The sequence below is a fragment of the Sphaeramia orbicularis genome, chromosome 10 (assembly GCF_902148855.1).
Source record: "Sphaeramia orbicularis chromosome 10, fSphaOr1.1, whole genome shotgun sequence".
Lineage (NCBI taxonomy): Eukaryota > Metazoa > Chordata > Actinopteri > Kurtiformes > Apogonidae > Sphaeramia > Sphaeramia orbicularis.
Window position 1 is genome coordinate 15740420 of NC_043966.1, and position 13737 is coordinate 15754156.

General features: G+C 37.0%; 1 protein-coding gene across 1 annotated transcript; it reads right to left on the reverse strand.

Annotated features, from left to right (window-relative positions):
* Window positions 1-714: 714 nt before the first annotated feature.
* Window positions 715-13311, reverse strand: LOC115426793 (low affinity immunoglobulin epsilon Fc receptor-like). Its single transcript, XM_030145028.1, has 8 exons — window positions 13263-13311; window positions 10737-10840; window positions 9169-9282; window positions 8834-9091; window positions 7520-7662; window positions 3697-3806; window positions 869-991; window positions 715-799 (listed from the first exon to the last, which is right to left on the reverse strand). The coding sequence occupies exons 2-8, from the start codon at window positions 10801-10803 to the stop codon at window positions 715-717; spliced, it is 900 nt and encodes a 299-aa protein (XP_030000888.1). The 5' UTR covers window positions 10804-10840; window positions 13263-13311.
* Between the last annotated feature and the right edge of the window lie 426 nt (window positions 13312-13737).

The following is a 13737-nucleotide window of genomic DNA, read 5'->3' on the forward strand; positions in this document are numbered from 1 at the left end:
GTTACACACTGAAATGCCATTAAACGGTCGATCAAATGATTAAGTTGTTTACGAAGAAAATACATACATTTGTGAGTTTCTTTCATCACACTGCTGCACTTTTTGGCTGTGTTTACCTCCATCTTGCCAATGAATTGAATAGAATTATAGGAAAAACCTCCTATTCCTCTGTTCGTAGTGTGGTCCTGGAAAATCACCATTTCGAAGGTCAAACACCTCTCCACCTTAGCCCTTCACCTCCGTCTAATTGAGAATCGGGACAACACTACCCCTTCACGTGTACGCGCAAAACAGTGGGTTAGGGGTAAGGGGGAGGGCCAAGGGGTGAATTAGGATTGGACCATTATGTGATGTTATTATCTTTGCTAAATTACCGTTTGTTGATCCACAGTTCTGAATAAACTGAGACAGTTCTGACCTTGTTTGGACAATTCTGATCAGATCTTTAGTTCAGCTACTGACAACACAAACTGTACAGAAAAGGGTGATTTGTGGTTTTACTGTGACTGTTTTCCATCTAAAAACAGCGCTAAGCTAACAGAGCTAAGCTAACAGAGCTCTAATGTAAACTATCAGCACACACAGCACATGCAGATTCTAAGACACAGTGTTATTTTTGACCGACTGTTAAAATAAGCACTGTGAGTTTTAGTTTGAAGAAGAGAACTTGATGATACCATAATACAGATGTGTAGAAACAATGAGCTTAATTCTTTATTCAGTGAGCGGTACAGTCTGTGGGTGCATAGCATTGATTTGTTGGTGGTTCTGGTAGTCCTGTATTCTGGTACGTGACTTCCTGTGGTTGAGAGTTTGGGATATTAGTACTACATAGAACCCCTTAAAGCTTGATCATCTTATTTCTCACAAATCCAGATTTTCAGCAGAACAGTCCTCATCATTCCACTGCCCCATTAATGAGTTTTCTACAAGTTCTCCACAGTCCTGGTTTGTTCCATTGTAGCTGTTGGGCTGCCCGGGTCCCCAGAACCTAATGTAAATGTTAAAAGAGGAAGAAAAAATGAATTAATCTAACAGGTTTTACACAACTGTTGTTTCTAAACTCGTGTTGCACCACAAGAATGGCAACAAATGCAAATTTTATCTCTTAATTTATGTTATTCTTCAATTTCGTTGAGTTAATTCTGTGGTTTAAATCTTAACAGTACTCTGGATTTACTGTTTATACAGAACACATAGACGTCTGATCCTTCATATCCCCGTATCCATGACAAATACCAGAAAATCCTCGCTCCACCGTTAGATTACTGCATGCTGTTTGTGCAGATCCATGTGGTGTTTACGACACAAACGGGCAATTTGATCTGACATTTCTGTAAGTGTGAGCCTAAACCAAAAATTAATTGGACTGTTCCTATTGAAATGAGACCACTTTGGCTCCTACAGTAGCAGGCTTAGCACTATTAACTGTTCAACTGACGATAGAGATTTGGCTTATTAGCAACGGGAAAACAGTAACAGAAAATACCACATACTTGTATTACAACTTGTGTTGAAGTTTTATCACAAGTCCTCTACATTTTTCTTGAGACAATGTCATGTTTACAAAATCTAACTTAAAAAACAAAAATAGACTCATTTACCTGAGTGTGTAATAGGGATGTGATGGTGCACTTGTTTGTACCAAACCGTTTCGGTTTGGGGCCTTCACTACAATATGGAGGTGTACCGAATGAATACGTGTAGGCTATGTGAAGAACGCAAACACTTGCCTAAAATTTCCACATGGACCTTGAAGCAGAACACACACAGTATGAGTAGGGTGGCTGCAAGCAGAACCCATGTGCAGGGTTTCTCTATACATTGTTAGCGCTGCAAAAAAACCCACTTTATTCTGAGGCACAGAAGCTGGGTCGTATACCGGTCATATACCCCCCCCATCACTGATCTCCTTCACTGTACTGAAAACGTACCAAAAATATATCGAACCAAAGACCCCTGTACCAAAAACATACCAAACCGACATTTTTCTGTACTGTTACACCCCTAGTGTTTTTTTTAATATATATATATATATATATAATATATATAATATATATATATATATTATATATATATGTGTGTGTGTGTGTGTGTGTGTGTGTATAATATATATATATGTGTGTGTGTGTATATATATATATGTGTGTGTGGTGTGTGTGTGTGTGTATATATATATATAATATATATATATATAATTATATATATATATATATATATTATATCGGCTAAAATTTGCTTAGAGGTCTTCTTTATGTCTTTGTGCATAAGAAATCAATATAAGTGAATCCCCAAAGGAACTCTGTGTTGGTAAATGCAAGTTCTGCAAATTGACAGGATTTCAGTTCTGTTTCAACATGTTGATGGTCATATGAACTATGTTTTCAGCTCAAAATGTCCAATTTCATCACAATTAATGCTATATTTCATGTCACAAATAGCCAAGTTATATTCTAACTGAATTTATCTGAAAAACAAATATTCTATTCTTTAGATTCCTCAATTTTTCTTACAAGATTCTATCCTACATATCACAGTTTTATTTTTACAGGTTCAGTATGGAGTATCATGCTGATCCATCCTGCTTATGTTATGCCAATACATACATTAAGAATGTCACACGTCACTTTTTAAATCAACAGTTTTCTAATAATGAACATTTTTATAAAGAAATAACAATTCTATATTGTTATTTACTCTTTAGTTTGATGATAAACTATACAATAAATAATTCTGATACTAGTTTTTGCACAGGGATCATTTGTGGAATCGGTGACATGGCTGCCGAGCATCAGTATGATGGGATCTGTAACAACCATGTCACATCCGTCCACTGCCGCATTTTGTGTTTTTGTTCAGCTGTTATTGTTTTAGATTCACAATACTAACATTTATGAATAAGAGCAGAATTAGCAATAGTAAGTCTATAAGTTTATTACTAATAAAGTCCTGATACTGACCAGAGCATCATGGGTAATGTCACGTCCGTCCACCAGCAAAAGTTTTACATACACGTGCTATTCAAAATCCAATATTTCTGAAAATAGAGCTTCCACTGTCAAATAATATCAGTAGTCTGTGCACAAATGTATGAGCATTATTTCAACACAGTTTATGCATTTCTGCTATGCAAAATGGCCACTCATTTGACCCCCTAAGTAAATTTTGTTTTGTCTATCTATCTATCTATCTATCTATCTATCTATCTATCTATCTATCTATCTATCTATCTATCTATCTCATCTATCTATCTATCTATCTATCTATCTATCTATCTATCTGTGTGTGTGTCACTAGCAAAAAGGCACAAAAAAAGTTAAAGTAAATGTGAAAAGATAAATACAATAAAGAATAGAAATAGAATACACTAATAAAGCAGAAAAAAATACAAGATTTGCATATGTACAAATCTACAGGAAATGGAAGTAAATAAACACTATATACATACAGGTGTGAAAGTACTGTATCCTAAAGTATTAGGAAGTCTATGTGATTATGTAAGTATGGATCAGATGCAGGAAAACAGTGACGCTATTCTCTCATCATATATTGGGAATGGAGAAAGGATGGTCCATGACAATTGTTCAAAAGAAGTTCTGTTCAGCGTAAATCCTCAGAAAATAAAATAATACCACCTTGTACTGTTGCACAGCTGACTAGAGAGGTTTCGATCCTGTGATGAACAGTTGAACTTACGTAGTAGTGACCGCGGTCCCGTCCACCCACTTCCACTTCCCTTCACTGTGAATGTCATTCAGACCAATCCAGGCGTTCACTTGGGGACTCAGCAGTCCATTGATAAAGGCCTGCACAGTAAATATGGAACAGAGACGATAGTTTTCATTAAAGCTCATGGTCATATTTGATCATGATGAATCTACAGACTTTAGTGAAACCTAGTCTTTTAATTAGAGCAGCTTTAATAGTTCAACCCATCCATGTTTTTCATCTGTGTTGAAATATTGTAAGATATTTAAAGTCAAGAAAACCCTTCTGTCTTGTATTTAATGATGAAATAATACTTTTGCAAAACAGTTTTTCTAAGCCCGACCAAGCAGTTTTGGTTTCATAAAAAAATTGCATCTGGGAATTGAAACAAGTACAATGGGCCAAGGCTATAATAGTTTTGGATTTTTCATTATAGTTTAGTTTATTTAGTTTCGACTTTTTTTCTCTAATTCATTTAGTTTTAATTAGTTTTAGAGCAGGTTTGCTAGTTTTATTAGTTTCAATTTTTTCTAAATGCTTAGTTTTAGCTCAGTTTTAGTTTTTTTCATATTTTGTATTTTTCTTGCCGTCGTATTCAAATAAATCCCATACAGAACTCTGCTGCTTTCCCCCAACTTTAGTCTCCATGTTGCCAGGTAGAGTGGGGATGAGAAGATGACTCTAAAGCACAAGTGATGGACCGTGAAGCGCCATATGGTGACTCCAGCTCAAATTGCTCAAATGAAATAAATTGATTTCATATCAATCCGACATTGAGAAAGACAAAAACAAAGGAAATTTTATCCATCATTTTTATACGTTTTAATTAGTTTTGTAAGCACACAATACAGTTTCAGTTACTTGTCCCCCACTCACTTCTCCACCGTCGTAGCCTCCCTCTCCCTCCCCCAGCACTTTTTCTCCTTAGAGGTTAATGATGCCACTGAGTCTCTGTGCTCTACACTTAGCTCCTGTCTGGATAGTCTGTGCCCTCTATCCACAAGACCCGCTCGATCCTCCCAGTCCCACCCATGGCTCAATGATACCTCCGGTCGCTGCGTACCAATCTCAGAGCCGCAGAGAGAAAATGGCACAAAACAAAAAGCTCTTCTGACCTGATCACATTCCAGTCACTATTGGTATCCTTCTCAACCAGTGTCACTGCTGCGAAGAAGGCTTACTATAATAACAAAATTCATTCTGCCACCGACACCAAGAAACTATTCTCAACCTTTAAAACACTACTCAACCCTCCACCTCCACCGCCCACTACTAACCTGACAGCAGACAATTTTGCTTCATTTTTCACAAATAAAGTGTCTACTATCAGCAGTCAGTTCACTGATCCACCCATAGACTGCACGCCTCCTTCTTCAAATCATCCATCCACACTGCCTCTCCCTGACTATGGGTACTACTAACTCAACAGACAACAGTCCAACTGCGTCATTCCCTCATTTACTCCCCTCACAGAGAACGAGGTGTCTAAACTCCTTTCCTCTAGCCGTCCTACAACATGCCTGTTGGACCCTATTCCATCCAACCTCTTACAGTCTGTAGCCCCTACTATCACAGCACCAATCACACATGTGATTAATGCTTCACTGACATCAGGAACATTTCCTATAGTATTTAAACAAGCGCAGGTAACACCACTACTCAAAAAACCTTCCCTCACCCCAACTCAAGTGGAGAATTATCGACCAGTCTCACCCCTCCCATACCTTTCTAAGACCATCGAAAGGGCGGTTTTCAAAAAGGTCACAGAATTCCTCTCCCAAAATAATCTCCTTGACATCAACCAATCTGGCTTCAAAATCGGCCACTCCACTGAAACGGCTCTGTTGTCTGTGACAGAAGCCTTGAAAGAGGCTAGAGCAGCAGCCAAGTCTTCAGCACATTCTACTGGACTTATCAGCAGCATTTGACACTGTCAATCATGATATCCTGTTATCCATACTCTGGAACATGGGCATCACAGGCCACGCACTCCTGGTTTCAATCTTACCTTACTGGTCGGTCCTTCAGTGTGTCCTGGCCAGGGCACATCAGCAGTTCACGCCTCACCATGGGGGTCCCCCAGGGCTCTGTGTTGGGCCCCCTCCTTTTTGCCATATACACCACCTCACTCGGTCAGATCCACTCACACGGCTTCTCATATCATTGCTATGCTGATGATACCCAGCTCTATCTGTCATTCCCACCTGATGACTCCACAGTCTCAGTGCGAATCTCAGATTGTCTCTCTGACATATCTGCATGGATGAAAGCCCATCACCTTCAGCTGAACCTGTCCAAAACTGAACTGCTGGTCTTTCCAGCTAAGCCAATCATACAGCAGGACATCTCCATCAGTATTGACTCCTTATCTCTGGCTCCTACCAGTGTAGTACGTAACTTGGGAGTCATGATTGATAATCAGTTGACCTTCACAGATCACGTTGCCTCTGTCACCCGATCATGTCGTTTCACTCTGTTCAACCTAAGAAAGATCAGGCCATACCTAACCGAACAGGCCACCAGCTCTGGTTATCTGGTTATCTTAGACTATGGTTATCTCCCGTCTTGACTACTCCAATGCTCTTCTAACGGGCCTCCCAGCTTGTGTTGTCAGACCACTACAGATGGTCCAGAATGCAGCAGCGCGTCTGGTCTTCAATCAGCCTAAAAGGGCACATGTCACCCCCCTACTCATTGAGTTACACTGGCTACCCATAGCTGCCGCATCAAATTCAAATCTTTAATCCTAGCCTACAAATTCTCCGTGGGTCTGCTCCTACCTACTTAGGTGCACTGATAAAAGCTTATGTCGCCCCACGACCACTCCGCTCATCTGGGGAACGTTGTCTGGTGGTCCCCAGACCTTGTACAAGACAATCCAGGCTCTTTTCATGGGTCGTTCCACATTGGTGGAACGCTCTACCAAGTGCTTCAAGAACAGAGGCATCCCTGCCTATCTTCAAGAAGCTCCTGAAGACCCAGCTCTTCGAGAGCACCTCCTATCCTAGCACTTTCAAACATTCCATTTTAAATTTTAATAAGGTTTTTCCCAGGATAACCACAGATTCTTTCACGATTATCTCTGGACCTGCTGCGGTGGTCCGGCCTCTTCCCTGCCCTCATCATCACCACTCACTTATCCTCAACTGCCTCTATGTGTCTCCCCTACTCCCCCAGTCTCTTTCTCTATCGCTCTCTCTTTTTCTCTTTCTTTACCCTCTCTCTTTAACCCCAACTGGTCAAGGCAGACGGCCATCCTCCAGGAGTCTGGGTCTGCTTGAGGTTTCTGCTGTTAAAGGGAAGTTTTTCCTGCCACTGTCACCAGTCACAAGTGTTTGCTCCTGGAGGATTCTGTTGGGTTTCTGTAAATTGGCTTAGAGTCTGGTTTTGACCAACTCTATATATAAAGTGTCATGAGATAACTTTTTTGTGATCTGGCGCTATGTAAATAAAATTTGATTGATTGAGTGATTTGATTGGTTTTCCCCTGTAAGTCACTTTGGAAAAAAGCATCTGCCAAATGCATAAACATAAACTTATTGTTTTTCTTTATAGTATATAGTATAGTTTAGAAAGTGGTTTTTCAATTCTAGTTTTTGTCATTTCGCTAGTTTTCGTTAACGATAATAACCTTGGATTGGGCTTATATTACAGCACCTTTGTCCCTTGATGATACTCAAACCCTCACACATTCACACACTAGTGAAACAGTCACTGGGAGCAACTTGGGGGGGTTAAAAATAATGATAATAAAATAATAATAATAATAATAATAATAATAATAGGGACTGCACTGATCTTCCTTTCTCACCTGTTCCTCTGCGGTGTTGATACTGACCAAATCCGCTCCCATACTGAGACAAACCAATCTGCTGTGCACCCAGTCTAACTCAGTGACAGAATCATAGTAGCAGTTCATACCAAACTTGCTCCACCCTGTTTCACAGGACATACCTGCAAATGAGGAAGTTAAAAAAAAAAAGAAATCAATACAATGAAGAATACCAGTATGATGCTTTGTACAAGCAACAGTATAAACTGATCTGTACAGCTGTTCCTATTACAGTCACTTAGCAACTTCGTGCAGCTGAAAGGAAGAAAGATAATATTTTTACAACATTTGTCTCATTTTTATTCTTCTCACCAACTTTATCCTAACCTTAACAACAACGATAACAAGTGGTGCCAGGCACAACAAACCCCGCCCCTCGCACGTATTGTAGCTTATTTTGGCATTGATCCAGCTGATGTCATCCTGTCTATGCGTGTGTTGATGTCAGCATATCAATTGCCTCTATACACACTACCAGTCAAAAGTTTTAGAACACCCCAATTTTTCCAGTTTTGTATTGAAATTCAAGCAGTTCAAGTCCAATGAACAGTTTGAAATAGTACAAAGGTAAGCGGTGAACTGTCAGAGGTTAAAAAAAAAGGTAAGGTTTAACAAAACTGAAAATAATGTAGATTTCAGAATTATACACAAAGGCGAACAAGAAATGGGTTAACAACTTAAAGGAGTTCTGCAGCAATGGAGGTTGATCAAGCCTCGTAAGTTGGTGCTACCAATTCCTACAGGTGTCCCAACGTTTGTCAATTCCTTCCAACCCCCTCTTTCTGCATAAAAGTAGTGTTGGAACACACTTTAGTACCATACCGTTGGGAGCATTATTTGAACAGTATTGGACTGCAGAAAGTAGTGTGTTACTATAAAAATGGAAAAAAAAGGAAAAGGCAATTAATGATAGAAGAGAGACAGACCCCCCCCCCACCCCCGATCACCACCAAAATTTAATCATTTCTTCCTTGTGCCAGTATCAACATTTCCTGAAAATTTCATGAAAATCCATCCATAACTTTTTAAGTTAAACAAAATAAAAGACTAAAATACAACAATAGATTAAAAAGACATAAAAACAGCTGTACAATTAAAACGGTGAAATAAAAATACCTAGTAAAACAACAGAATTTTTTTTTTTTTTTTGTTACGTGGAAGTCAGTCTGAGCTGCCGTTGGATTTGTGCAGTAAATATGTTCTTGACATTCTGGTTTCGATGTAAAGTGTCATGAGATATCTTTTGTTATGATTTGGCGCTATAATTAAAATTGAATTGATTGAAAAACTTACCATTGATTTTTACTTTCATCACATTCACCATCTTCTGTAACTGATCTCTTCCTGTCTGCAGCTGCTCATTTTGACTCTGGACTGTGGTGTAATTCCTCTGCAGTTCTTCTTTCTCTAACGTCAGGATCCGATTCTGCAGATGTAACTGTTGGTTCTGGGTCTGAATGGTGGTCCAGTTGCGCCACAGTTGGTCTTTCTCTGCGCTGAGTGCCTCAATTTTGGGATGGTCTCCCAACTCCGGACGGTTTTGAATCTTATCTGCGAAAGAAAAACATAAATAAATAAGCTAGCTGTGAAGTATTGACATCTTTATTGACAATGAACGGATCACTTACTGTTCACAAACTGTCCGATGTTTGCAGCCAATAGGACGACACAGAGCAAACCCAGACACACCACAGCACGTCTGTAGATCCGCCTTCTCCTCTGAAAATCCTCTACATTAAACACTGCAACAAAAAGTCACAATCCTGTTTTATATTGTATTAACACTACTGTACTCTATATATTGTATGCATCTTCTTTTTATACTTTTTCTATGTATTTTAGACTTTTTTATGGGAGTTCATTTGCTCTCTATTTTTATTATTATTATTATTTTTTGGTAGTTTTTTTCCAACTCTTAACACTTTTAGTATAGTATAGTTGTCTATTGTTTTTACTGTTAATAATTTAAGTTCAATTCAACCAGGTAGTTTAGTTGAGAACTGATTCGCATTTTCAATATCGACCTGAACATATAGAGACAAACAACACTCCACATTCACACCTATGGGTAATTTAGATTAACCAGTTAACCTACTAATAATGTCTTGCTTTTGCTGCAGTTTTTTTGCTGTAACATAGTAAATCTCCCCGATGGGATGAATGAAGGATTATTTTATCTTATTTTTAGTTTCTGAACATTATCTAATTTTTACCCCACCCCCAAAGGGGACGCAAGGGGTATTGTTTTTGGGGGTTTGTTTGTTTGTTTGTTTGTTAACACTCCAGCAGTAAAACTATTGGTTGAATTCCTATCAAATTGCGTTTATAGACTGCTAGTGACCCAAAATAGACGTGATTACATTTTGGGAAAAATAGGTCAAAGTTTCAGTTTTTTTATGATTTTTTTTTTTTTTTAATCATTTTTTTCCCCCCCTTTTACTTATAATGGGCAAAATTTTAAATGTCTGTAGCAGCAAAACTATTGGTTGAATTCATACCAAATTGCGTTTATAGATTGCTAGTGATCCAGAATAGATCTCATTACATTTTGGGAAAAATAGATGAAAGTTAAAATTTTTTATGAATTTTTAACACCCCTCCCCCTCACACAATTTCTTTATAATGTCCGAAATTTCAAATGTCTGTAGCAACAGAACTATTGGTTGAATTCATACCAAACTGGGTTTATAGATTGCCAGTGACCCAGAATAGATATGGTTATATTTGGGAAAAGTAGTTCAAAGTTAAAAATTTTATGAAGTTTTAAAATCGTTTTTTTCTCCCATTTACTTATCATGGGTGAAATTTCATGTTTATAAAAACAGCAATTTTGTTTTTATTTACTTCAAACTTGGCACATATATAGAGGCAATTGATATGCTGACATCAACATACGCATAGACATGATGACATCAGTTGGATCGATGCCAAAATAAGTGACAATACATGTGAGGGGCGGGGTTTGTTTGCCTGGCACCATTTATTAGTTTGTGTTTTGCTGAGGCATCAAGGTCAAGTATTGAACCCTGTACAATGAAAACTCATAAAATGATTCCTTTTATGTTTTACAACAGAGATACGTATAGAAACTAGAGTGAAATGTTTCATATTTACATCTTGGGTTCATTAATCTAATAATTGTGAGAAATGTCTTGTATTTGTGGCTGTGTACGTTCTGTCCACAGTGAAACTGTACCTTGGGTATTGAAGTTCTCCACTGCAAACTTCTCATATTCGGTGTCATTTCTTTCTTGGGAATCCATTCTTGTAATGCTGACGGTGAGGTTTTCTGCTGCTTTCCTGTTTGAAAAGCCACAGTTTCTCATTTTCAGAACTTAGTCATAGTCCACTAATCTTTTTTTTTACAAGTGGAGAGTAAAATAAGATGTGGAAACTCATTTTAAATAGTGTTTCATTAGTAGTGTGTGACCAGACGCTCAAAATAGAATGGTCTTCTGAGTCTGAGTTTATAGAATAGAATAGAATAGAATAGAATAGAATAGAATAGAATAGAATAGAATAGAATAGAATAGCCTTTATTGTCATTGTGTGTATAATGAAATCAGGGGATCAACTCCAGTCAGTGCAGTAATATTTACAAATACCAGTGTTACAAAAATAAGAATAAAGTGAATATAAAAGTACAAAAACTAAAATAAGATAAGAAAATATGATAAACATTTACATTTTAAAAAAGTAACATAAAAATAGAGCTTAGTAGAATAAAAAACAAAATTGGATAAAATATGAATAGGCAGAATTTACAGTATAAACAGTATGTGACAGTATATATATGAACAATATTAACAGTATGTATTACCCATGAACAACAGTATGTATATTATGAAACAGTATGTATCTCTAGTATCAACAGTATGCATTTCCTATAAAACATTATGTGTATATATGTAAAACAGTATGTAAAGTTTATTGCACAACAGGAGTACAATAAACCCATCACCACACACACACACATATAGGCAGACAGACAGACAGACAAGTATCACCTGTGAATCTCTGGTAAATTGTAATAATTTTAGAGTCTGTCAATGATTTTACTACATGCAAATGAATCATGTCAGTAGTTTGTTCAGTAAATTTTCATCGCAAATCAGCAAACACAGAGGTCCTGTGAAAATATTAGACCCATGTGAATGAACATCCCTATAATGAGCAGGAATATGCAAATTTTTTTTGCTCCCTCTGTGATTATTCACTCTATTTCCTGGTGGAGGATGATGGAGGCTGCACCAGTAGTGATGAATGAACATTTTTTAGGTGGAAATCCAGGATGCTCATGTTGTGATACAGGAAGGGCGTAGACTGAAAGAGCAAAGTTAACATGCATGCAGTTGTCTTTGAGTGGTGAACCTGCCCTAGACATCAGAACTTTGGAATAATGTCAGTAAATTTAAGTATAAAACAGACTTTTTTATTCTGTCAGAATGTGCCACATGAAACATAAACATGTGGGATTCATTTCCAAATCAGCAGAGCTCCACAGTTTTGAACAAGTCCATGCAAATAGGCTTTTCTTCAGAAAACACAGTGTTTCTCAGAGCCTCAAACTGCTCATATCAGATACATTTGCTAAAATTCACAGAACACCATTGTCTTCATGGTCTTAATTAAAACACATTTTGCAGAATGAGATGATTTTACTGTGATTTTCCAGTGACAGTCTTATCTATGATCTGCCTAAATGATTTTGGTTCCCTTCAGTTTCATTGAGTGAGGCAAATTATTTGTTATTTAAAAAAAAAAAAAAAAAAAAAAAACATGCTCAACGATCAGTCTTTGAAGCCTCAGAAAGGATGCATTAAGACTGGCAACAAACAGGTAAATTTTTCACAGCAGTAGGTGGGAATGTGGAGTGTTTGTTGTGGTAATTTTAACGCATTCACTGTGTAAAGTGTTTACACAGTATGTGTATGAAGAGCAGCAGGAACACATTGCATATTTTTGTTTGCTGCATATATTATGTGAAAAATATACAGTCGCAGAAAAAATTATGAGTGCACCCTTGTTTTCTTCAATTTCTTGTTCATTTTAATGCCTGGTACAACTAAAGGTACATTTGTTTGGACAAATATTGATAACAACAAAAATAGCATAAGAGTTTAATTTCAGAGCTGATATCTATCCGTTTTCCATGTTTTCTTGATAATAACCAAAATTACTTCAGTTCTTACATCAATATCTATGGCATTGTACTGACAAAAACAGTGCTTTTAGGCATTCCATGTTTTCTTTTGTCTGTTTTAGTCACATGATACACACACGAGTTAGTACTTGATTGCATAACTATTGTTTTTGCTGACTTTTGATAGTCTAATAATTTTTTTCCACGACTATTTAAACCACCCACCCACCCTTTTTTTCTCCCCTGATTTCTTGATCGTTAAAACTAAAATATTGCTATGCTTTGAATATGCTCACCTGCAATGTATGCTGCAAACAAAATGTACATAATTAATGGAAAACTCAATAATAATTGTCAAAACAAAATAGATTTAAAACCTGTCCAACACTATTTAATTCAATATTGAGGCAAAGTGTGTAAACTACAGAGCTACACATAAACAACCATAAAACATTGTGGATTATTTTCAAAAACGGAGTCAAAATGGATGAATTTGTGTTGTTTTTAATATTTATGCATCATTATTTCATTTAGTTCAATCTAAATTTAACCAGGAAGTTAAATAAAATATCCACTTGCCTTGAGATGAAAGCTTCAATAATGGGTTGCACTGATTTCAGATCTGACGAGTTACAGAAACACAGTAATAATGAAAGTACACCAGCTGTTATATTTATTAGGTACAAAATAGGATGTTACTTTTGAGGAAGTTGCCTGTCTCATCAAATTATAGGTTGGATTATTCTCACTTCCAGTTCAGATTATGTCTAATCTTATTTTAGTTTTTTTTTTTTCTCATGATCATGATTTTAGATATTCTTACAGTAATAATAGGACAATATTCCATATAGTTAAATAACTCGGCTCATATATTCACTCAATGTTCAATATGTACTTCTTAGGAATCTTGATATCCACTTATCCCATTCTAAAAACTTATATATTGGTAGAATTATGAATAAATATAGCAGCCTTGGAAATATTTATACACATTGGATCAGACCAAAGAAGGACGACAGGTCAAACAGAACGTAACAAGGACAGTGACAGTTAG

Coding starts and splice junctions, on each gene's coding strand:
- LOC115426793 (XM_030145028.1), bottom strand. CDS start 10,803: ATGGATTCCCAAGAAAGAAATGACACCGAATATGAGAAGTTTGCAGTG. Junction 3,807..7,519: donor TCAACACCGCAGAGGAACAG/GTGAGAAAGGAA, acceptor TTTACTGTGCAG/GCCTTTATCAATGGACTGCT. Junction 992..3,696: donor GGGACCGCGGTCACTACTAC/GTAAGTTCAACT, acceptor CATTTACATTAG/GTTCTGGGGACCCGGGCAGC.